Source organism: Benincasa hispida, chromosome 3 (genome assembly GCF_027475165.1).
Source record: "Benincasa hispida cultivar pf3 chromosome 3, pf3_genome.v1.1, whole genome shotgun sequence".
NCBI classification, from domain to species: Eukaryota; Viridiplantae; Streptophyta; class Magnoliopsida; order Cucurbitales; family Cucurbitaceae; genus Benincasa; species Benincasa hispida.
The window spans coordinates 254,224-279,150 of NC_143480.1; the positions used below are offsets into that span (position 1 = coordinate 254,224).

The 24,927-nt window shown below is 36.7% G+C and overlaps 1 protein-coding gene and 1 non-coding gene across 7 annotated transcripts in view; both read left to right on the forward strand.

The window, feature by feature from the left end:
* DIS2 (Arp2/3 complex, 34 kD subunit p34-Arc) overlaps positions 1-2,208 on the forward strand; it is a 28,714-nt gene extending 26,506 nt beyond the window's left edge. For 2 of the 6 annotated variants that reach the window (XR_005479672.2, XR_016528624.1), the window contains 3 exons: positions 504-622; positions 707-763; positions 1,904-2,208. Coding sequence is in view for 4 of the 6 variants with exons in the window: in XM_039021558.2 (XP_038877486.1) it covers positions 707-763; positions 1,904-1,999 (153 nt within the window). In the remaining 2 variants the exon portion in view is untranslated. The remainder of the gene's footprint in view (positions 1-503; positions 623-706; positions 764-1,903) is intronic. The other 4 variants (XM_039021558.2, XM_039021560.2, XM_039021559.2 and 1 more) reach the window with 2 other exon arrangements.
* Positions 2,209-15,994: 13,786 nt separating this feature from the next.
* LOC120069792 (small nucleolar RNA R71) lies at positions 15,995-16,101 on the forward strand. Its single transcript, XR_005479696.1, has one exon. It is a non-coding gene; the product is annotated as a small nucleolar RNA R71 (small nucleolar RNA).
* The last annotated feature ends 8,826 nt before the right edge of the window (positions 16,102-24,927 follow it).

Here is a 24,927-nt window from a genome sequence, read left to right on the forward strand (position 1 = left end):
AAAAAGATAGTATATGGACAATGTGTGAAGTTTAATCAAAACATAGGAACCAAATTGAAAGGCTATTTCAAAACTCTAGGAACTAAATTTGTAGTTTAACGTTAAAAATAACAGGTCATAGTTTCTTGGTGTGCTCTCTTTCAAAAAGGAATAGAGAAACTATCATTCTGTTGGTGAAAAGTTGCAATAAACCCCAAGAGTTTATCAAAAAACTGCTTCAATCAATGTTAGTGCTAAAAGACTACTAGTCGCAGAAAAAATTTTGGGTACATCAAGAGAAGGCATGAAATTCCAGATTAACTCTCAATATCCATATCCATTATTTGAAATGCTTTGACCCAGATTAACTCTCAATCTCCCTATCCACTACGCTTGTGAGTGGCAAAGTTTATCCTTATTGCAGATCACCTTAATTTCTGAATTACCGAAGATGGTTTTTGGAAGTCAAGCCTCCACTTATTTATTTTAATTTAATTTTTTTATTCACGCGTTCTCCCACCAAGAATGCATGGCAACGACTCCAACACAAAGGAAGTTTGCCTCAAAAGCTGATTGTATGTAGGATGCAACTATATCTAGGCTGGTAACTGTCAAGTAGGTTTTCGATTATCAAAAACCTTAGGTAGTAACTGTTCCCCTTTCACTATGTTTTGCATTAATTCTTCGTCATTTGGCTCTGAATAAATACTTTCATATCCCCCAACAGTGTTCAGAAGGTTTTATGCACACACGGATGCGACGTCGTGTTGAGTCCCTAATTCAGGTAGTATTATATCTCTCATTTTTTTGCATCTTTTTTTTCCTTTTCTTTTATGAGTTCAACCATGAGAGGGTAAACACTCTAATGCTTTAACCAATTAAGCTAGAGTTGGGATAATTTGCTATTTCTTGATGTTTGAGAAAATTGTTGCTGGTTTAAGATCATTTGAAATAGGAGTTTGTAACTTCAGTGATGATTATTTTCGGCTGTGAAATCTCCTATATGTTATGTATGTGTGTTTTTCTTCTTTTATTATTTTGTGTTTGTTTATGTTTTCCATATCTTTTAATTGAAGTCCACACTTTTTCTTTTTATCTATGAAAATTGTGTCCTTGACAATAGTAATAATATCGACAATAGTTTACTGTGAAGATAGAATTCAGCGAGTTTTTTAGTAATAACCATTATTTGGATTGAACCTTCCCGGCTTAAAAAATGTGCAATGTTCATTGGGCAGTAGAAGATATCAATGACCCTTTCTTTTTCTTCTTTTTCTGGTATGGAGTTCTTTATGAATTTGTTAAGCTGTTTTTGTTCAAAGATTTAGAAAGCATACATCTACTGTGAAGCAAACCTGGTTTAATTTTATTTTTTTTTCCAATAATTGTACGACTGATTCCATGAACTGTCTGGAAAGTGGGAGGGTCATGTTCCATTACGCATTGTAAACTAAGTACTCTGCGAAAGACTATTCCACCCGGCTGTTTAGTATGTCAAGAGTTACTAACGCTGAAATTTAATTGACCGGCAACAAAAAATAGGGGATATTTAGAACTTGGGGATTTCTTTATTGAATATAAAAGGACTCGTCTTTATTTGTTCAAGTTCCACCTTTCGCTCATGAAACTGGTGATTCAAGACATGCCTAATGTTTTCTTTTCTCCATATTCCGAGCTAACGCCTATGGGGATTGGGGAGATTCATTCTCCAAGATCCTTCGTATATTATCTCAGCTCTCTAGTTTGGACAATCAGAAGCAGCCCCCCCTTCCTTTTGGTCTCGTCTATGTTGATTTCTTCAGCAATCAATCCAATCCTTAGTTTGAGGCCGTTGTTTATTTCTCATCTTTGATCAAGCTACTTTTATATGGTATTCATTTCAGAGGCTTTATATACAACACATGCGTTGTCCCTTGTCTTGTAGGCACTTGATCGTGCAAAGCCAGATGCTATCGATACAAGGAAAAAAACACACAGCAGATCCTTCAAACGGCTGGTTAATGATGGGAATGCTGGCTGATGATGTTTAAGGGCTTTTCTTTTTATTTTTCTTATTGTTGTAATTTATTTTACTACAATGTGCCCGTGATTAAGAACAAAGAAATTGAATTTCATAAAACGTTCATAGAATTGTGGAAATTTTGCAATACTAGTTGCTGGGCGAGAGGCACTCTGTTTTCTCCATGATTGTTGGAAAGGTAATGGGGTGGTTGTATTTTATTTATTTCATTCATAGGGCCATCCAGTCTTCTTTTTGGCTTCCTTTGTGCGATGGTTTATACTTGTCAAATTTGAAGTGTCGATATTTCATTTACCCTCCAATGATATACATATTACCTCTAATAAATTTACTTCAAAAGGTTTTGTTTTTCAATATGAAAAATGACAATTCTTTTTCCTGCTTTGAAGTTTACGAATGGAGGCTGAGAAGTGAATTGCACCTGTATATGTGGTTTTGTATGGTATAATATAGCTGAAACATAAGGAGCTGTTTGGAGTGCATAGTTAGTTATGATAGTATGCAAATATTATAGTTTGTAGTGTCATAATAGTCTATGGAGTTGAATAATTCGTTGTCTGGTGGACATAGTATTTTAGTTGTGTTTGGAGCACTAATTATTTTAGTTTGTGCTCAAGAAATTTATGTTTGAGGTGCTTATTTGTTTAACATGGAATTTTTAAATATGGTTTTAGGTAGATTTTTTCTTCTACAATTTTTTGTTTGTTTTTGTTTTTGGTATTATTACAAGTAATGGTTTGTTAAATATCATTTTTTGAAAATAGAAATGAAAATATTTCTTAACATGTCAATTTGATCTTCAACATACGAAACTTGAATTAGAGCATGTAAAAAATGTTCTTAAAAAGTCGATTTCATTTAAATATTGATAATTATACTCATGTTATATGTTCTCAAAAGTGTTTTATACATAAGTTTGGTTGGTTTGGTATGCACTTTTGATTAATGACAAATTATTATAAAAGAAGAATGCTAAAAACTATTAGATTAATAATTTTAAATTTATATTTAAAAATACTTTTATTGGGAGATTTTTTTTTACCATATAATCAATCAAATTGGTTGTCAGAGGTTCGTTGAAGATGGTCAATCGAATTGGTTGTCAGAGAGCTAGTCATTGAGTTGATTGTCAGAAGTGGTTGGAATTTATCGATAGATGTAGTTGTCAAAGTAGGTTGCCATAGCATGATAGTGATAATTGTCATCAAAGTTAGACAATGGTAGTAGTTGATGGTAGTTGTTGAAGTTGGTTGTCGATGAAGTCATTGAAAACAATATAGGAAAGAAGAGTTTATTTTAATATAGAGGGGGTGTTTGAGACAAAGATTAGGCTATGATTAATAACTATCTCTTGTTATAATATATACTATTTTGTAATCCCAATTAGTTATAGTTGCTACAATACATACTATTTTGTAATATTATTTCAAAATCTCCATTTGTTACAGTATTTACTATTTGTTACCGTTTTTACTATTTTACATTTATCATTTTTTTATTATTTGCTTCAATGTTTACTATTTTTTTCTCAAACTAAAATAGTTTACACCTCAAACCAATACTATTATAATCCAAATTAAAATAATCTACTCTCTAAATACAAACTATTGTGACCCAACTAGAATAACTTAGGACTATAATAATCAACTCCTTGTTCTAGATGTCCCTGAATTATAAATTGTGCACCTTCCATTTTCTTAATACACTTTTCAAACATTTAGTAGACTATTATTGGAGGTTCAAACAATCCCTAAATTGATTATTCTCTAAAAGCATTTTGAGAACTTACTATTAATATAACGATGCAAATTTTGATCATGAGTCCAAAAGAAATTATTGAACAATTATCAATGGTCATCTCTAAAGTAACAAAATTGAAAGAATGGATAGATCATTTCTACATTTATATTGATAGGATATCTATCACTTATTAACCACTTCTATATCTATTGTTAATGAACCATTTTTGTGTCATTGATGAACCATTTTTTATATATATTAGACCACTAATATGCAATGATGACTTTTATTACTAGAATCTTCACCATCAACGCAACATTGCCTATGGTGGTAAGAATAACGTTATATGCTAATTCTAAAATTAAAGTTTTTACATTTAACCAATAGAATGAAAAGCATTATTCTTACAAGTTTTGTAACTTCTCTGAAAAAGCATTAGGTTGATTCATCACTCGAATTATGGATGTTAAAACAAAAATCACAAACAAGAACTGTAACAACAAGATATTAACAAGGAAAGACACCAACAACTCGGTAAAGTCCAACTACGTCTAGGGGATAGTGTGTCCAGAAAAGATAATCCACTAATATTAATAAGTTAATCAATTTACAACGTAGTACTTATCTGTAATATACGACTACTAGAGTGACTCACTTTAGAGCTCAACTCATTGATCACCTAGGCTACCCTAGATGTGAGATTCCCTCTCAAATATACTTAGGCTCCTCCCAAGTTTGATAATATTAATGTTGAACACTTTGACTTCCGAAAACGTGTGAGACTCCTTTCAACGCTGTTATCTTTCCTTCAAGTCAGCAAACTCCCTTCACTGATGAACCTTAGGATCCCCCTCAGATGGAGAACTCCTTCTTCGTAGAAAAAGCTTAGGCTCCCCCTAAGATCGTGAGAACCCCTTCTCGATGGTGATGGATTAGGCACTCCTTAAGACCATGATTATCTTCAACATGTTGCACTCAACGGATCAAGAACTTGCACAGCGGAATATAGTGAGCAAAGAGCAAAAACACAATGTTGCACAGTTCAGCCACAAAAAATATCTTGCTCAACTAACAAAAGCGGCAACTCTAAATGATTGGCGAAATTACCTTTAATAATCGAATCAAAGAAAGGAATTAAATCCCTAGTTGGAAAAGATAAGCAGGGCCTCAATAAAAGAAAATATCAGACGAAATGAATCAGTCGAAATTTTTCCAATCAGGAAAAATTATCCTACAAGAAAAAAAATCTGTTGTCTCAAACGAAGGTTAAGACTTTATTTGAGACAACTGTAGAAACCAATGCCTTAGAAAAATATAAAGCCAACTAAACAAATCTCCAACAAACTCCCCCATTGACTTATATTTTTATTTTCTTTTTGAAGATAGAACAAGAATCAAACAACTAACCATTCAACAAAAGAGTTGTTTGAAATCAAGTCTTAACATGTACAATAATATCAACAACAATTGCATAGAAAAAGCAAAAACAACAAAGTCTTCCAGAATAGAACCAAAACCAATACAAACCACAAAACTAAACAAAACAGCACCAAACCAAACACAAGCATAGTTTCAGCAAATCACAAAACAACAAACTCAAAAGTAGTAGAACCAAACCAAACCAACTCCATTAGCTCCAATCTGAACTCTCATCCTTTTCTGACTTGGAAAAAAAACTAACTTCTCCTTTAAGAAGAGGAAGCTCTATCATACCTAGAGAAAACAAACTACATCATCTAATGCACATCATTGACTTAAGCTTTTTTTTTTTTTTTTTTTTTTTCCTGAAGTGTTTGCATTGTGGACTCAATATCATGAGATTCATTCGATAGAAGTTGAAGAATACGACCACCAAAGGAAGACTCAATTAAAGCTTTCTTAGGTCCATAAATTTTTTAAGACGAGATGGTAGTGTCAATGTCAGGAAAATGGTGCCCTTGCAGAAGCTTGGGATGAATGACAAACAGACTTGGAGAAGAGCCAGAGGGTTCAGTAGAGGTAATCAAATTCGGTGTCTGGAAAACAAGAATGCCATGAATCAACCTGGGATAAGAAATGAGCAAATGAAGGGATTTGGATCCAATGTGCCTCTTTATCTGATTCAGAAAAAATGCACCATAGTTGAACTAAGATCTAGTTCTAATTTGATAGATTAACGTAGTAAGAGAAATAAAAAATCCAGACTTATGGGAGGAAATGCACCAATTAGATATCCCAATCCCGTGTAGAAGGACATATTTCATACTAAGCACGACTAAAGGCAACTGACCCTTAAAGAAACTGGTTGATCACGATATGAGATAGAACAAATAGATGTCTTTTGATGTGGACTTTTTGGTAGTCAGGACTAGTTGGATCGACAAAATTTGATGATAAATTTACTATAAATTTTAGAACAAGTTAGGGATAATAGGTTCCCAAATTCAACACAATTCTTTCTAATCTAGTAGCAAGCAGCAATTCCATGAGGTCAAGACATTCTTGAGTACGTTTGTATATTTCCTTTTCATCAACATATTCCTCTTGACCATGTATTTTCACAAACTTGCACTCTCCTCAGAATGGAAGGACACTCCATCCATGGGAACATGAGGACCATCAACACTACCAAACTACTTTCCCTTGCCTTTTGTACAAGCACGAGTGACACGAACATTCCCTGTGTCCTCATTTTCAGAGTTGCTATGAAACCCCTAGTTGGAATCATCCTCAGAAGATGACTGAATAGAATTATTTTCTAAAGTTTCATGCAAAGCATCAACATCAGCTTTCTTTGACCGAAGCTATACTATAGGAATATTATCTTCGTTGTCTTCATCGAAAGAATGGATACAGTTAGGAGATTTTTCAAGACTTCGAGTACTTGATTCAGGGTTAACATCAGACAGAGCAACATTCTTTAAACTCTCATCATTCACAATAGTCAAAGGATCATTAACCACAATTCCTTGGTCAGGCATAACAGATGTCTCAAAAGATTTGACTCATTCCAATAATATGATCTACATTCATGTTTGAGCTGCCTCTTCTGGTGGGTTGTGTTATCCTCAGGGAATTGTTATCAAACCAGAAAATTGACCACGTACGCATACCATGGTAATTCTTCAATTTTAAATAGCTGCTCGTCTGGGAAGGTTGCGTTCACCTCTGACAGGTTGTGGTCAACTTCTAGATTTTCTAATATGGAAAAATGATCCGCAACCTGATTCTCCATCCCCTTGTGATCAATGATTTCCATATTGAATTCTTGAAGGAGGAGAACCCATCGAATCAATCTCGGCTTCGCATCTTTCTTTGTCATTAAATATTTTATCACCGAGTGGTCAGTGTGAACGATTACTTTAGCTCCCAGTAGGTAAAGTCTGAATTTTTCCAACGTAAATATCATCGCAAGTAATTCTTTTTCTGTAATAGTGTAATTTGTTTGAGCAGGGTTCAAGGTTTTACTCGCATATGCGATTGGGTGTAGCATTGTTTTCTTCTTTTGCGCCAGCACTGCCCTCATCGCATAACCGCTTGCGTTGTACATTAGTTCAAAGAGCTGTGTCCAGTCCGGTGTGATCAACATAGGTGCGGTTTGATGGTAAAATAGGCATGCGCAGTGGAAAAGAGGAACAATTTTACTCTAATTGCATAAATTAAACATACAACCCTAAATCAATTAATTAGGGTTTTTTTTTTTAAATATTACCTTTGAAGTTCCCGAAACTCTTCTATCTCCACTCGAACACGAACTAGACAACCACTAAAGCTGACCTACTATCCTCTGGACTCAGAACCGGGTTGTGGGATCCGATGGATGAAGAACCCGAGAGAGAGAAAGAGATGGAAATAGAAGATGGAATTTTGGGTTGGGTTTGGGTTTTGAGTTTATCTCCAATAGTGATTTTTCCAGTCCAAATATAGAAAACAGTTTTGGCAAAATGGCAAAAGTCTTTTCTCCAAATTGAAAGCCCAATTTTATAGAAAAAGCCATGCAAAATTGCATGAAACAAATTCATAAAAACCTAACACCTAGAATCCACTATCTAAGTGGGCTTAATGTCTTCACTATAAGCCAACACCTAGCCCACTATCTTGTTAGTGGAATTATCCAACAAAAGTTTGGATTTTCCCACTAACTTTAGTCAAAGGGCAAAATAGTCATTTTGTCAAAGTCAAACTTTGATCGAAAAGTCAACATCTTGACTTTTTATGATTTTTTTTTTTCGTGTTGACTAATTTTAACCTCCTGAGCATGAATCCGCATTCATTTTCTCGAAATTCAAATCAAATTTGAATTTAAGGTCAGTCAAAGTTTAACTTTTCAAAATCAAAATCAACTCTTTGACTTTTGACATCTTTGACCATTTCCATTATTTCCAAGCTTCCGAATATGAACATATTCATATTCTTGATATTTAAATCACATTTAAATATTAAAGCTGTATCTCTAAATTTACTAAAGATTTTCAATAACAGCTTTATTGAACAAGAATATGATATTACAAACTACGAGTTTTAGGACATAAAATCCAACAAACTCCCGCTTGGACTAAAACTCCTAGTAGGATTAAATGATGTTGAATTTAACTGTGAGAAATTAATATTACATATGAGTACAATAAACATATGAATATGATAAACTAGAGCATTCACGCCCAATATAATCTCCCACTTGTCCTAGTTTAGAAACATCGTAGACCTAAACTCTATAGGTGACTCTAAAAATTTTAACCGTGAGGGTTTTTGTAAAAGGATCAATAATGTTTTGCTCAGAAGGTATCTGGGTCACTACAACGTCACCACGGTGTACAATTTTTTGGATAAGGTGGTACTTGCGTTTGATATGCTTTCCCCGTTTATGGCTTCGAGGTTCTTTTGAATTTGTGACTGCACCGCTATTGTCACAATACAAGGTGATGGGTAGATGCATATTTAGAACAACTTCCAAATCTATCAAGAATTTCCTCAACCATACTGCTTCTTTTGCTGTTTTGCAAGCAGCTACGTATTCAGGTTCCATTGTGGAGTCAGTTATACAGGTCTGTTTTACGCTTCTCCACACTACTGCTCCTCCGTTAAGAGTGAACACTGATCCAGATGTAGACTTCTAGCATCTTTATCAGTTTGGAAATCAGAGTCAGTGTATCCAGTAAGGATCAGATCCTTAGCACTATACACGAGCATGTAGTCCTTAGTTCTCCTGAGATACATCAAGATGTTCTTAACGGCAGTCCAATGATCACGTCCAGAATTAGACTAGTATCTACTGACGATCCCTACTGAGTAGCATATGTCAGGTCTAGTACATAACATTGATACATCGGGCTTCCAATTGCGGAGGCATAGGGAATACTTCTCATATCCTCAACTTCTTGAGGTATCTTAGGACATTGTTCTTTTGACAGATGAATTCCATGTCTGAAAGGCAATAGACCCTTTTTGGAATTTTGCATTTTATATCTAGACAACATTTTGTCTATATAAGATGCTTGAGACATGGCTAGTGTCATATTCTTGCGATTCCGAACAATTTGGATCCCAAGAATATACTGCGAATTTCCTAAATCTTTCATTTGGAATTGTGTATCTAGCCATTGCTTGACGTCAGTAAGATATCCTACATCATTCCCGATGAGGAGAATATCATCGACATATAAAACCAAGAACATTACAACAGAATTAACGATCTTTTTGTAAACACAAGGCTCGTCAACATTCTGTTCAAAGCAAGATTTGATTGCAGTATCAAACCTTATATTCCAGGATCTATAAGCTTGTTTTAATCCATAAATGGATTTCTTAAGCTTACAAATCTTTTGTTCTTGACCCTAAACTATAAACCCCTCTGATTGAACCATATAGATACTCTCTTCAAGATTGTCATTCAAAAAGGCTGTCTTGACATCCATTTGCCAAATTTCAAAGTCATAAAAAGTTGTAATGGATAAGAGTATTCTAATCGACTTAAGCATGGCAACGAGAGAGAAATTTTCTTCATAGTCCACTCCCTCTCTCTGGGTATAACCCTTTGCCACAAGTCGAGCCTTAAAGTTTGTACTTTACCGGCTTGGTCTCGTTTTCTCTTGTAGATCCACTTACAACCAATTGGTTTTATATCATTTAGTTGATCTATAAGTTTTCAGACAGAATTGAAGTTCATAGACTCCATTTCGAGGTCCATGGCTTTGACCCATTGATCACGGTCCACATCTTTCATCACCTATTTATAGGTCGATGGATCCTCTATGTCGTCATCAAGTATGACGACTTGTGTTTCTGTTAAATCCAAGTAACGGTCAGGCTAATGAACAACTCTCCCACTACGTCGAGGCATTCTCAACTCTTGAGAAGGATGTGGCTGACCAGATGTACTAGTTTTATCTACTACTTTAGTAGATGAACTAGCTCTATCTGTAGCGTCTTTTGAAATTTCTTTCAACACTATTTTACTACATGGTTGATGATTTCTAATGTGGTTTTCCTCTAAGAATGTGGCATTTGTTGATACAAATACCTTGTTTTCTTAAGGATGATAAAACAGACCACCCCTTGTTTCCTTTGGATAACCTACAAATAGGCATAACTTTGAACGATGTTCCAGTTTCTTGGGATTTTGTACCAACATATGTGTTGGGCAACCCCAAATTCTAAAGTGACATAAACTACTTTTACGCCCTTTTCATAGCTCATAAGATGTTTCTGAAACACTTTTAGAGGGAACGTTGTTCAAAATATGGATAGTAGATTCAAGTGCATATCCCCAAAAAGAATCGGGCAATTGAGCATAGCTCATCATAGAGCGAACCATATCTAATAAGGTTCGATTTCTTCTTTATGATACACTGTTCTGTTGAGGCATACTAGGTGCAGAGAGTTTTGACTGGATCCCGTGTTCTATCAAATAGTCTTGGAATTGTATGTCCATATACTCTCCACCTCGATTTGATCGAAGTGTCTTTATTGTTTTACCTAATTCATTCTCAACTTCAGCCTTATATTCTTTGAACTTTTCAAGAGAATCAGACTTGTGATGAAGCAGGTAGACATGACCATACTTTGAATAATCATCAATAAAACTGATGAAATATTCATACACACCTCGAGCCTTGACATTCATTGGTCCACAAAAGTCCGAATGTACAAGCTCTAAGGGTACTTTGACTCTGAGACCTTTTCCTGAAAAAGATCTCTTGGTCATCATTCCTTCAAGATAAGATTCACATGGAGGTAAAAAGTTATCTTCTAACTGACTTAAAAGTCCACACTTGACCATCTCCCAATCCTATTGAGATTTATGTGACCAATTCTTAGGTACCATAAATAGGCGTTGGAAGAAACCTTTTGTTTTTTATTCTGAGTTTCTAATGTTCTCAACATTTCAGTATTTAAAACAAAATTTACTCTAGTTGGTCTTAACTTATAGGCATGCGCAGCGAAAAAGTGGAACAATTTTACTCTAATTGCATAAATTAAACATACAACCCTAAATCAATTAATTAGGGTTTTTTTTTGAAATATTACCTTTGAAGCTCCCGAAACTCTTCTATCTCCGCTCGAACACAAACTGGACAACCACTAAAGCTGACCTACTATCCTCTGGACTCAGAACCGGGTTGTGGGACCCGATGGATGAAGAACCTGAGAGAGAGAAAGAGATGGAAATAGAAGATGGAATTTTGGGTTGGGTTTGGGTTTTGAGTTTATCTCCAAAATAGTGATTTTTCCAGCCCAAATTTAGAAAAAAAAAATTTGGCAAAATGGCAAAAGTCTTTTCTCCAAATTGAAAGCCCAATTTTATAGAAAAAAGCCATGCAAAATTGCATGAAACAAATTCATAAAAACCCAACACCTAGAATCCATTATCTAAGTGGGCTTAATGTCTTCACTATAAGCCAACACCTAGCCCACTATCTTGTTAGTGGAATTATCCAACAAAAGTTTGGATTTTCCCACTAACTTTAGTCAAAGGGCAAAATAGTCATTTTGTCAAAGTCAAACTTTGACCAAAAAGTCAATATTTTGACTTTTTATGATTTTCTCCGTGTTGACTAATTTTGACCTCCCGAGCATGCATTCATTTTCTCGAAATTCAAATCACATTTGAATATAAGGTCGGTCAAATTTTGACTTTTCAAAGTCAAAAGTCAACTCTTTGACTTTTTACATCTTTGACCATTTCCATTATTTCCGAGCTTCTGAATATGAACGTATTTATATTCTTGATAAAAGTTGTATCTCTAAACTTAAAAACCGACCACTATATCACATATACTTGTCAGTTTCTCTCTCTTCACCTAATTCGAATTATTCTATCATACTGTTCTAAGTTTATTCCATGTGAGCTAGTAGGGAAACCTAATGGACCTATAGATCATGGGCTCCAACGATCCGAGATTAGCTGGCTAAACTCTTTAGATGAAGCTAATCAACATTCGTTGACTCACGGGTCATTTCACTATAGTCCCGTAGCTGCACTCCCCTCACTATAGATATATTTGTGTCCATATGATATAACCATGATTAGTAAGCTAATCCTTCACAGATTGTTCGTAATCTTGATTGGGTCATAAAAACCGTTTTAACCCCGAGACTACATCTTATTCCTTAAGTTCCACTGATCCTCTAATGAACAATTGGTTTAAGGTCCAACCTATAAACCGAACCCCTCTCGGGCCAAGGAGAGGGTGGGGCCCCTTGTTCAAGACCTGGATTCAGTACTAAAGTGAACAACCTATCTACTATCCCTATAATGGGTAGAAGTGAATTCCGTCTTGCACCCTATGTTCCCAACTATCCACCTGACCTTACCCCTGAAATGGGAGGCTTATTGGGCTAGCGATAATGAGCCGCCCTCACCTATGCAGATCTAAGCATAATTCTGAGTGAACAGGAGTTCATAGTTAGCTCAGGATTAAGATTAAGTTACCTAGGTGATCAATTAACGAAATAGTCAGTTTTATACATTAAACGACATTTAGAACAAAAAAGAAAATGACTATTTCATGGTTTAGTCTTATGCAAACTCTTTACATAGGATGCCCTCATTTTCATGTCTCCACATGAACGGTTTAGGATCACATCATTTGTACTAACTACAAAATAGGCCGCATCCATAGTGTCCCCATAATAAGGCGTCCAACCTTATTCATATACTATAGACCATTTTGGCTATATATTTGAACTTGATCCATATTTATGTCACTACATAAAGTTAAAACTTAAACTTAATAGCCTCAGATCCTTAGTTTATTGGATTCATGAATATAGAATTTAAATTTACTAAAGATTTTCAATAACAGCTTTATTGAACAAGAATATGATATTACAAACTACGAGTTTTAGGACATAAAATCCAACACGGTTGTTAATGCGTTCTTCAATATCTTGAATGCGTTGAGGCATTGGTCATCAAAGTCAAACTTTCTTTCTGCCTCTAGCAACACACTCAGTGGTCGTGTAATCTTTGAAAAGTCTTTCACAAAGCGTCTATAAAAGCCAGCATGTCCTAAGAAGCTCCTGACAGCCTTCACGTTCGCTGGAGGTGGAATTTTTTCAATCGTTTCAATCTTCGCCTTGTCCACCTCTATCCCATCCTTAGAGACTTTGTGCACCAGCACAATACCTTCCTTCACCATGAAGTGGCATTTCTCCCAATTTAGCACGAGGTTCATCTCTTCAGTATCTTCTCTAGATTGTTGAGACAGACTTTGTATGTTTGCCTATACACCGAGAAATCGTCCATGAAAATTTCCATAGAATCTTCAAGATACTCAAAAAAGATGGCCACCATACACCTCTGGAAAATGCTCGGCGCATTGCATAGGCCGAACGACATGCGTCGAAATGCAAATTCCATAAGGTAGGTGAATATGGTTTTTTTCTTGAGCTTTTGGAGCAATCATGATTTGGTTATAGCCGGCATATCCATCCAAGAAGCAGTAGAAATCATTTCTAGCTAGGCGGTCTAGCATCTGGTCGATAAAAGGCAAAGGGAAATGATCCTTCTTTGTCACCGCATTCAGTTTACGGTAGTCCATGCAAATTCGCCAGCCAGTGACGGTTTTCATTGGTATCAGTTCATTATTTGCATTTGGGACTACCGTCATCCCTCCTTTCTTCGGCACACATTGCACAGGGCTGACCCACGTGCTGTCGATGATTGGATAGATAATTCCCCCATCTAACCACTTGATTATCTCATTTTTCACGACCTTCTTCATCGCAGGATTGAGTCTGTGTTGATGTTCGATCGATTCTTTGATTTTCCTCAAGACGAATCCTATACATGCAATATTCGGGGCTAATTCCTCTAATGTCTGCTAGCGTCCAGCCAATTGCTTTTATGTGCTTTCTCAAGATGCTCAGCAGTGCATTCTCTTGATCTTCATTAAGTGCAGAGGAAATTATTATTGGCAGCGTTTCACTCTGCCCCAGAAAAGCATACTTTAGGTGGTTTGGAAGGGTCTTCAGCTCTATTGTTGGTGGTTGTTCCAAGGATGGTTTTGTTGTTTTTCTTTCTTCATTCATTGTCAGCTTGTCTTCCTTGGTTGTTGTTTCTGTGATCGCATTGCAGGCTACTATGGAAGCGGTCGCATCCTCATCTTCATTTTCATCTTCAGACTTTTCTTCTTCATTCAAATTTGGTTCATCATCGGATTCAACGAGGTCTTCTTCTTCTGAGTATTTCATGGCTTTGATAATATCAAACCTGAGCTTCTGTCCATTCACGCTCAGTGTGATTTCTTCTTTGTACACATCAATTTGAGCGCGACTAGTGGATAAAAATGGTCATCCCAGTATGATGGTTACATCTTTGTCCACTTCATAGTCCAGGATGATGAAGTCTACCGGTAATATACATTTGTCAATCGTAACTAGAACATCCTTCACCTTCCCTTCTGGATGCACAAGGGATCTATCAGCTAATTGGAGAGTCACCGTCGTGGGCACCAGCTGCCCCACATTCAGCTGCTTGAAAATTGAAAGGGGCATTAAGTTGATGTTGGCCCCGAGATCGCAAAGCTCTTGACCAATGTATAACCCTCTGATTGAGCAGGGTATGGTGAAACTTCCAGGGTCGCGCATTTTCGGTGGAATTATGGATTTTAAACTTTGCGTCATTGCCACCGTTGCGAACTTACTAGTGCTTCTTTTCTTCGTCACCATGCCCTTTAGAAATTCCGCATACTTGGGCATCTGTTCGATTACTTTAGTGAACGGAATGTTAATATGCAATTGTTTCAGCATATCCATGAAGTGTTGATACTGCCCTTCATCATTTTTCTTCTTTTTAAGTCTCTGAGGGAATGGTGCCAGCTGTATTTTCACAGTTCCCTGTTCTTTCGGCTTCGAAGTGGATGCAATCTCCGGTTTTATCGTCTCCTGTTCTTTTATTTCTTCTTGAGTCAACGGGATCTGCGGTTTCATCGCAATTGGAGTAGTCCTACCTCATTCCTTCTTCTCCTCCACTACAGCCTTTTTGCTTCGCAACGTCACAACTTGACATTGCTCTTTTCCCGTACCCTCTAGGTTGTGCGGGAGTTCTATTGAACTCAGCAGTGCCCCTTGCGGTCTACTCTTGAGTTCGTCCGTGATCTATCCTATCTGAATTTCAAGATTGCAGATGGACATTGCTTGATTCGGAAGCACTGTTTCATTCTTTTCAATATATTGCTTCAGTAAACTATCCAAAAATGAAGATTGCGGTGCCTGCGAATTGTTGGCTTGGTTTTGCGTTCGACCGTTTGTTCGCGAAAAAAATCCTTGTGGCCCTTTCTTTTGCGCCACTAGTTGAAAATTTTGTTGTTGATTTTTCCACGCGAATTAGGGTGGTTTCTCCACCCCGGGTTGTACGTATTGGAAAATAGATTATTTTTCACGAAATAGACTAACGATAGGTTTCTCGGGCACTCCTCCATTGGATAGCCTTCACTGCAAGTAGCACAACTTGCGCCCGTTTGGTTGATTGCATTGACTTGCCCACTATGTGTTCCTGGGCTACTGATTGCGATTCCTTGTATCAAATTCATCATCGTAGTCATTTAGTTCTGTAAGGCTGCGATGGCCCCATTGCTTGCGTCATTATCCTTAATTCTTAATCTTTGATTGCTTTCTCTCTAGTCTTCATGATTTTTAGAAATGCGATCAAGTATATTCTTGGCCTCATCGTATGTCTTATCAAGCAGACCTTCAGCTGCTGCCGTATTGGCAGCCGTCTGCGATGTAGGGTTCAAATTGTGGTAGAAAATTTCCATCTGTAAACAATCTGGTAAGCCGTTATGTGGGCAATCTCTTATCAGCCTCTTAAACCTCGCCCAGGCGTCACTGAGCAATTCATCAACATCCTGTTCAAAATTAGTGATCAACTTTCTCCTTCTGGCGTTCTCTATCGGGGGGAAGTACTTATTCATAAACTTCTCCACCACCTATTCCCATCATGTAATCTCCCCTGGTTTGAGAGAATAAGCCCATTTTCGTGTTTGGTCACACAACGAAAATGAGAACAGTGTTAACCGAACCTCCTCAGAGGAAATGTTTGGGAACACAAACGTATTGTAGATCCAATAAAACTCCGGAGGTAGGCGTGCGGATCCTCGCCACGCCTTCTGCCAAACTGTCCGACAGTTTGAATCATCTGCAGCATCACCAGTTTCATTTCGAATCTCGATCTGTCAAGATATGGCCTCATGATTCCTAGTGAGAAATCATAGAGGTTGGACGATGCATAGTCCTGGATGGGCCTATTGCGGTCATTCGCCAAGAGGATGGGATTCGCCGTGAGATTATTTGCGTTTGGTGCTCTGTTTTCTAGTTGCTTCGCCATGTTTGGATCTTTCTCTTGTTGACGTTGGCGGCTGTTTCTTCTTCTTCTTCGAAAAGTTCTCTCAATCTCTAGGTCGTAAATGGGCTCAGGATTTTTTCCTTCGCTCATACGACACACGCTTCTTCTCTTACCTAAAAAGAAGCAGTGCACAGAGATGGAAAGTCTGCAAAGAAAATAAAAAATTTACTGTTAGCACAATTTGTATTACCATAGTCCCCGGCAACAGCGCCAAAAACTTGATGCGTGGTTAATGCGATGAAATAATGGTGTAGAATGCGATGGTAGAATATGCATTGTGCATGCAAGTTTTCTTAGCAAGATCCAAGTATAAACCCTACTAAGTTGCCTGGTAAGGCCAGGGTCGAATACAGGGACTATGGAAACAGTATGCGATGGTGATTTCTGATGACTTTGCGATGACAAATAAAATAATGCGTTGGTTGGTATGTTTGTTTAGTGTATAAATTCTATGCGGAAGAATTAAGAAAAGAGTCAATAATAACGAAAGTTACAATGAGTATGCGGGGGAACGGGTTGAGAAGGTAATTAGCTAGCGCTTCCTGGGATTGCGTTCAATTTATGCGATCATGCTACACACATACAACAACAATTCATCTTACAATGCAAGTGCCATAGTTCCTAGTTTTAGGACGCATGCGATGTATGCGATGATGTCTATAGGACTTATTCCTAAGTTGTAGCACTATAGATTATGTCTTTATGCAATGCACACAAGATACAAGTCCAATGATATACAATGATGACCTGAATTTATTTTCCTTATGTGATACTACTTCTAGATATGCATTAATAATGAATGTTCTTGTAGTATGTTGTGCGTTGTCACAAGTTTCCTTGCGTTGGAACCAAGTATAATTCCACCGCAAGTTTCTCGGTGTGATCCGAGGTCGAACACAGGGACTGTTTGAGGTTATTACGTTATATTTGTGATATATGTGACCGAAGGTTTTTCAATTTATAAAAGATTGTGTGTACAGATATTTAAACATGCGATAAAGTAAAGTAAAGCGGTAAAGATGCGATAATAAAATAAATTGCGATAAAGTAAACCTAAGCTATGATGATACAGGATACAGGTTACATGATACAAGATATCGAGGTTGAGACTGACTGTGAAGATTATACAAAGGTCGTGTTATACGGTGGTAAGTCTTATGTGCGAAGTAGAAAGAGAAAAGACAACTAATATAGACATCGCAAGTTCCTTTATTGCGTTAAAGACATAAATGTGGTTCCGCTTTCCCTTGGCGTACACCTCTCGGTGATCGGCCACATTCCCACATCTCTGTGGTGAAACAGGGACGAACGTAATGAACGCAAGGTTGCTTCCATCTCTAGAAGTACTTCTCGCTTTAGTTAACACATTCTTCTAACCTTCTCTCGGTAGATCAGAATGGCATCTTCACTTCTGCTCTCACAGGTTAAGATGTCGTCTAGCATGCCTTAGCTAAACACATTTAACTCTTTAGCACAAATTAATTTACTCGTTTAATCCATATTTACCAAGGGATTAAGAAGACTTCATGGAGAAAACGGTAAATGGAGGAACGGAAGTAGACAGAAAAGTGGAGATGGAAACGATCAAGACATTCAATAAAACTATTTAGCATCTGATAAATGGTTTGTGAATGAAGAGATTAAGAAGATGAAATACAGTTGATGAATAGAGTTAGAAACAAATACAAATAAGCGTCAATGTCTTGGTGCCGATCTGGATGGAGATTTCGCTTGCCGGTGTATGGATCGTGCGGATGGATGAGCTTCCCTCTCAGGCTTGCTCAACCGGTAGCAGGGATCTAAGAACAGAGCTTCACGGCGGGGATTTGGCAAAATCGCACTGAAACTCACCTTTCAGCCTTGTCTCTTTTCTTCCCGGATTTCCTCCGATCAGTACTCAGCTCAGCCTCTTTCTCAATAGCCTAATATCAATTCTCCCTCGTATCAAGTATATCCTTCACTGAAATCTATGAGGGTATTTATAGGTGTTGACTGTCTGACTTGTGGTCCCCACTTTGTTGTTATGGAAAGTCCGAAAATGGTGGAATAAATATTCCTTCTGTTAGGCAATCAGACTGTCAAATATGAACAACGGTTAGTTGTACACGTGTCGCAATCCTCGCATTTGCATTGCTCAATTGCATCTTTTGATCGTGTGTTCACGTGCGGTGTTGTTTTTATTACCGCATGCGATTGAGATTCAATGTGGATCGACTGTCGCGTTGCGCCGTCATTACATAGATCGTCTCTTCATTGTTGGTTGACGGGCGCAATGCAACGGAGATGCGTTATTCAGTTCGTCTTGAGCCCTGATCGCAAGCGGTGACTTGGTTTCCTGCAAAATAGAGTAGAAATATCCTTTTCTACCATCTTGATGGTGTTAGTGGATGTAATTGCGATAATTTATAATTATAGTATTTCTTAGCTAATTTTCATACAATAGACGCATATTCTCTCTCTTTTGGCTGCAATATCTGAATAAAGCAGTATAAATAACTTGTATTTCTACAAGTTATCATAAGTCTCTATTTCTTGCCTGTGCGATGATGAATGATGCACACAGGTACAAGGTGACCGCATACCATCATATCTTATCTCTAGGGTGCATGCGATGTGTTAATAGCAAACAGAACTTATTTCTAAGTTTCTATCTCTTGATTATGCGGTTATAATCTGACTCTCTCGAGCCTAGATTCTAATCTGACTTTTCCAAGCCTAGATTCTATCCTTAGACCACCCTCTCGAGTATCTCTAAAGGACGAATGATGCATACATAATACAAGATGATCGCATAAAATGAAGATCTCAGGTTATACTAGCTAAGTGCTTCTCAACCCATTCGACAGTTTAGTTACTCATACGTAATGTAAAGAGAGTGAACAAATATAGAGATGCAAATTTTATTTTAAAAATAAATTCAGAATATAAAATGACAATGGAAAATAAGGATAGAGAGCCTGGTAGCAATGTCTTGCTTCTCAAGGCTTTTATACTGAGTTTTCTCTACTCTGCCCAAAGAATGTTCTTGCTTCTGCAAGAGTCGGCCCTCTCTCTGTTCTCAATGCTTCCCGACACTCTTTCGAGTAAACCAGGACGATCTTTTGGCATTTTCTCTCTTCACTCGCTTCCTCCTTCTAAGTATGTAAAATCTAAGTATATGGTGAAGATGAACTCTAAATTCTGAATAGCGAAATCGAACTCCTTTAACGAAGGTGGCCTTCGATATTTATAGAGCTTCAGGGTGAAGAGCTTTTCTCTCAAATGATTTCACTGATGTGATGTCATTAATTCTCTGTTTGATGCGCCGATTAATTGTCACTGAAAAGTTGAGTGTACTTGCTACAGTGTGTCGTTAACGGCTTGTCAACTTAATTCGGAATCGACCATTATCAGCTTTCTGTCCCATCGTGATTTATTCCACCTTGATGCGCCGTCTCTATGCGGCCACCTTCTTGAGTAGATTTTCGCGAATGCAAATGATCGCATGGCCTTGCAGTCGCAATTTCTTAGTGCGCTTGGACGCCGCATTCCTTGGATCGCAATTCTGCCTTGCGCCAACGCATTTTTCTACAAAAAATACGTAATTTAGCCGTCTTAATGCGATGGACGTATGTGATCGCAATGTTCTATACTTAATGCTTTTGGACACAATTTTATATATTTTTACCGTCGCAATCCTTCATTGTTTTATATCTTTGCGTTGTAATAACGTGCATTTCTACCCGTTATCAGAGACATACAAGTGGATCATACTTTAAGTGATAACCTAAATGGTCTGTAGTACATGGATAAATGAGGGATACCTTATCCTAATAACACTACGAGCGTGGCCCGCTTTGTAGGTGTTACAAATGTTGTAAAGTGTTACAAATGATTTGATCCTAATCATTCGTGTATTAGACATGTGATCGGGGATACTTTATACAACGGAGTTTGTATAAGACCAGACCATGAAATGTTTAGTCTCGTTATATAACGCTGTTCATAATTGAGACTTTCATTTCACTGGGATGACCATAGGTAACATGACCTTAAACCTGAGTGAGTTGTGAACTCATGCCTATGAGGGCGGTTCTTTGATTTGCATGGGTGAGAGTGGCCAGATCGCTGACTCAAAAAGCCTACCATTTTGGGGATTCGTCTAATTGAAGAGCTGGGAACTCAGCTACACAAGACGGAATTCACTCCTTCCCCGAAGCAGGGGCAAGTAGATAAATTGCTCCCTTAAGAACTGATTCCGAGGCTTGTGGCATCACACCTTCTCTTGGCCCAAGAAGGGTTTATTCATAGTGGGACTATGATCTATTGTTCATTAAAGGAATCAGTGGTACTTAAGAAGTTAGATGTAACTACAGAGGCAAAACGATAAATTGGCCCAGTTGTACTCACGAGCGATTTGTGAAGGGTCATCGTATTTTGATTGGTTATATCCAATGGACATAGAAATACATATGTAGTGCGAAGAGTGCAGTTTTCGGTCTTTAGTAGAGTGTCCGGCAGTTAACGGATGGTGGATATCGTGATTAAAGGGTTTAGTCAGTTATTCACGTACCCTTTGAGCTTCAAGCTATAGGTCCATAAGGTCCCCTTGGTAGTTCAATGAATTCAAGTTGAGAATCAAATTTTGGGTAAGTTTGAAATGTTCAAATTAACAAGAGGGAATTTAATTATATATGATATAATTGATATGATGTATTTGATATATTATTATTTGATTGGAGAAATTAATATAAATATAATTTATATTAAATGCCATAAAATAGAAAAAGAACTATGGTTTATATGTTGCATATGATGCAATATTAAAACTATAGGTTATAAATATAATATGATAAGTTATTTATTGTATTTATTTATATTTATTAATTATATAATAATTAATATTTCTTTTTCTAAATAACTACCTTAATGGGTGGTTTTAGACGGTTTTATGGTTAACTGTGAGATAAAAGAAATATGATTTCAAAATTCTCAAGACAACGAAACAAGTAATCAGATTACTAATCAGAGACTAAACGATAGAGGATCGAGTTCACTATACGTTAGTACTCATTTCTACACGATCGAGTGTCGAGTCTATGAGATAGATTTCCTTCTTCTACACGATAGTGTTGCCTAATACTCGATCGTCTACTTCCTCCTTTCCTCTATCCAAAATCATACAGAGCCCACAACTCCTGGATTCTCACACTGATAATACCAAGGTAATCTGGTGGTGGTGTCAAGTTCTATTCAAGAATCGAGTTTTACTCACTGGGTGATCGAGGAATTTCCAGTTGCTCATTGCTTCGTGCTGTTCGACGCATTGGTGTTTGATTGAGGAAAATACGTGAAGAAAGAGTTCTTCAAAGATATTTTCACTCGAGCCTTTGTATTTATTTTAAGAAGCATGTTGTAATTTATCTTTAATGTATAATCGTTTCTGTGTGACTGTGAATGTATGTGTTCTTTCACAATGGAGTTTGGAACGATCCGCTTCCACTCACTGGTCCTCTATATTTAGAGTTCCTTCATTTTTTTTTATTATAAGAATTTGATACAAAGATTATTGACAAAAAGGGAACTGAGAATAAGATGGTTGACCACTTATCCTGTCTAGAAAATTCAGAAGTTGATCGCATGCAGCCTGACATCAACGCATGCTTTCCTGACGAAGTCGTGTTGAAAATTGATGACTTATGCCATGGTATGCTGACATTGTAAATTTTTTTAGCACGTAAACAATTCCCTGAGGATTACAACATGCAATAAAAGAAGAAACTGATGCACGAATGTAAGTTCTACTATTGAGATGAACCTCATCTATACAAATGTGGTCTTGATCATATCTTCAGGCAATGCGTCCCTGAAACCGCATACCAATACATACTTTCTCAATGCCATGTGTCACATTTTGGTGGTCATTTTGGTGGAGATAGAACAGCAGCAAAAGTCCTTCAATGTGGGTATGACTGGCCCACCGTGTTTAGAGATGTTAAAGATTTTGTAGTACGATGTGACAGCTGCCAACAAACAGGTAATATTTCAAGGAGAAATGAGATACCTCTAACAACGATTTTAGAAGTTGAATTATTTGATGTTTTGGCATAGATTTCATGGGCCCATTTCCTCCATCATGCGGCCATAACTACATCCTAGTAGTTGTTGACTATGTATAAATGGGTTGAGGTTAATTTTTGTGCTAAGAACTAAGTATTGGCATGACCAATGCATCTGTAAGAAAACTTTATTTGTTGGTCAAAAAGTTCTCCTGTTTAACTCACGATTGCATTTATTTCCAGGTAAATTACAATCACATTGGTATGGCCCATTCAAAATCAAAGAAATCTTTCCACATGGCACTGTGGAGTTAACCAATGACGATGGAACTAATGTATATAAAGTAAATAAGCAACACATTAAACCCTATTATGGAGGCGAGGTTGATCGTAATAAAGTCTCCATTGATCTTGGAATGCTCGAGCGAAGAACATGTCGGTGGTCCCTGTGGTGAAATGATGACATCTTAACAGGGATGCATCCTAACTTTTTGTCTTTATTGCTTTCTTATTTTTCCCCTCTTTTTGGATATTGCTTGAAGTTTTGTGGTGATTATTGATTTCAATATAAATTGTATGGAATTTGGATTCTCAAAAAATCAAAAGAGTGTTGGATTGTGTTGAGTTGTATGTCCTAAAACTCGTAGTTTATAAATAGTAAATATATATGAAGTTTATTCAGACAAATGTTGTTAAATGAAAATGAATTTATTGTCTAATAACTCTAAATCCAATAAACTACGAACCCTTGGCTATTGTAATGAATACTTGGACTTTATGTGGAGACATAAACTGGATCCAATTCGAGTAAAATAGCCTAAACAGTCTATAGTACTTGGATTAGGTTGGGTACTTATTTCTGGAGATACTATTTAATATGACCCATTTTATGATTGTTACAAATGTTATAAAGTGTCATAAATGACGTGATCAATTCGTTTATGTAGAGACATGTGAGCGAGAGTGTTCTACATGATGAGATTATATAAGACTGACCACAAAATGATCACTGTTAAATATTAACACCGTTTACCATTAACACTGAATAATTTTACGTCTTGATGACCTAGATAATTTGATCTAAATCCTAAGCTATCTATAAACTCCTGTTTATTCAGGATTGTCCTTTGATCTGCATAAGTGAGGGTAAGCTGAGCAGTGTTGCTCAATATGCCTCCCATTTCAGGGATAAGACCAAGTAGATAGTCGGGGATATAGAATTTGCAAGATGGAATTCACTCCTACCCATTTTAAAGATAGTAGAAAGGTTGTTCCCTTAAGGGCCGATCCCAGGTCTTGAACAAGGGGCCCCATCCTCTCGCTGGCCTGAGAGGGAATGGATTTAGTGATTAAGATCCTAAATCAATTGTTCATTAGAGGGATAGTGGTACTTAAGGAGAAAAGATGTAACTCAGGGGTAAAATGGTAATTGACCTAGCTGAGGTTACGAATAACCTGTGAATGATCAACTTATCAATGACAGTTATATCAAATGGACACAAAATATATCTACAGTGAGGGGAGTACAACTACAGGCTATAGTAGACAATCCTATTAGTTAACGAATGTTGATTAACTAGGTTAAAGAGTTTGATCGGCTTGTCTCAGATCGTTGGAACTCATTATCTGTAGGTCCATTAGGTTTCCTTGCTAGCTCACTACGGACAAAATTGAAGAATTAGGTGAAGTGAGAATTTGAAATGTTCGAATTCGGCCTTTAGGAAAAATTGTATTTTATAGAATATATAATTTAGAATTAAATAATTAATTATTTTTGGAGAGTATATTTTATGTTAAATAAAATATTAGCATGAAATTATTTTAAAATTTGATTAATGTGATTAATCAAAATTAGTGTTAAAGTCAATCATTAAAAATTTCTTAATTAAATAATTTCTAAAATATGAAAAATATATTTCATATTTTATAAAAAAAATGATTTATTATAATTTTTTAACAAAAAATTAGTTAGTGAAAAAAATCCAATTGTTGGATTTTTTCACTAAGTGGATTATGAAGTGGCTCATGCTAAGCTTGACACATATTTTTTGATGCTAATGGAGTTTGAGGTGGAGACCATGCAAGAAGAATTTTTGCATGTGTTTTGGTTTATAAATAGTTTTGTTTTTCCAAATAATAAAGGCTAATGCTTCCTTGAATTATTAAGCCACAAAATCTCTTTCTCTCCAAATTAATTAGTGAAATTTTTTATCTTTCACTAAAAAATTCGGTCCTACAACCATGTTCTTCAACCGAAGAATAGCGAGGATTTTCTATTGGTAGTTTCGATTGCTTACGGAGAGGAAGATTCTTGTGGAAACTAC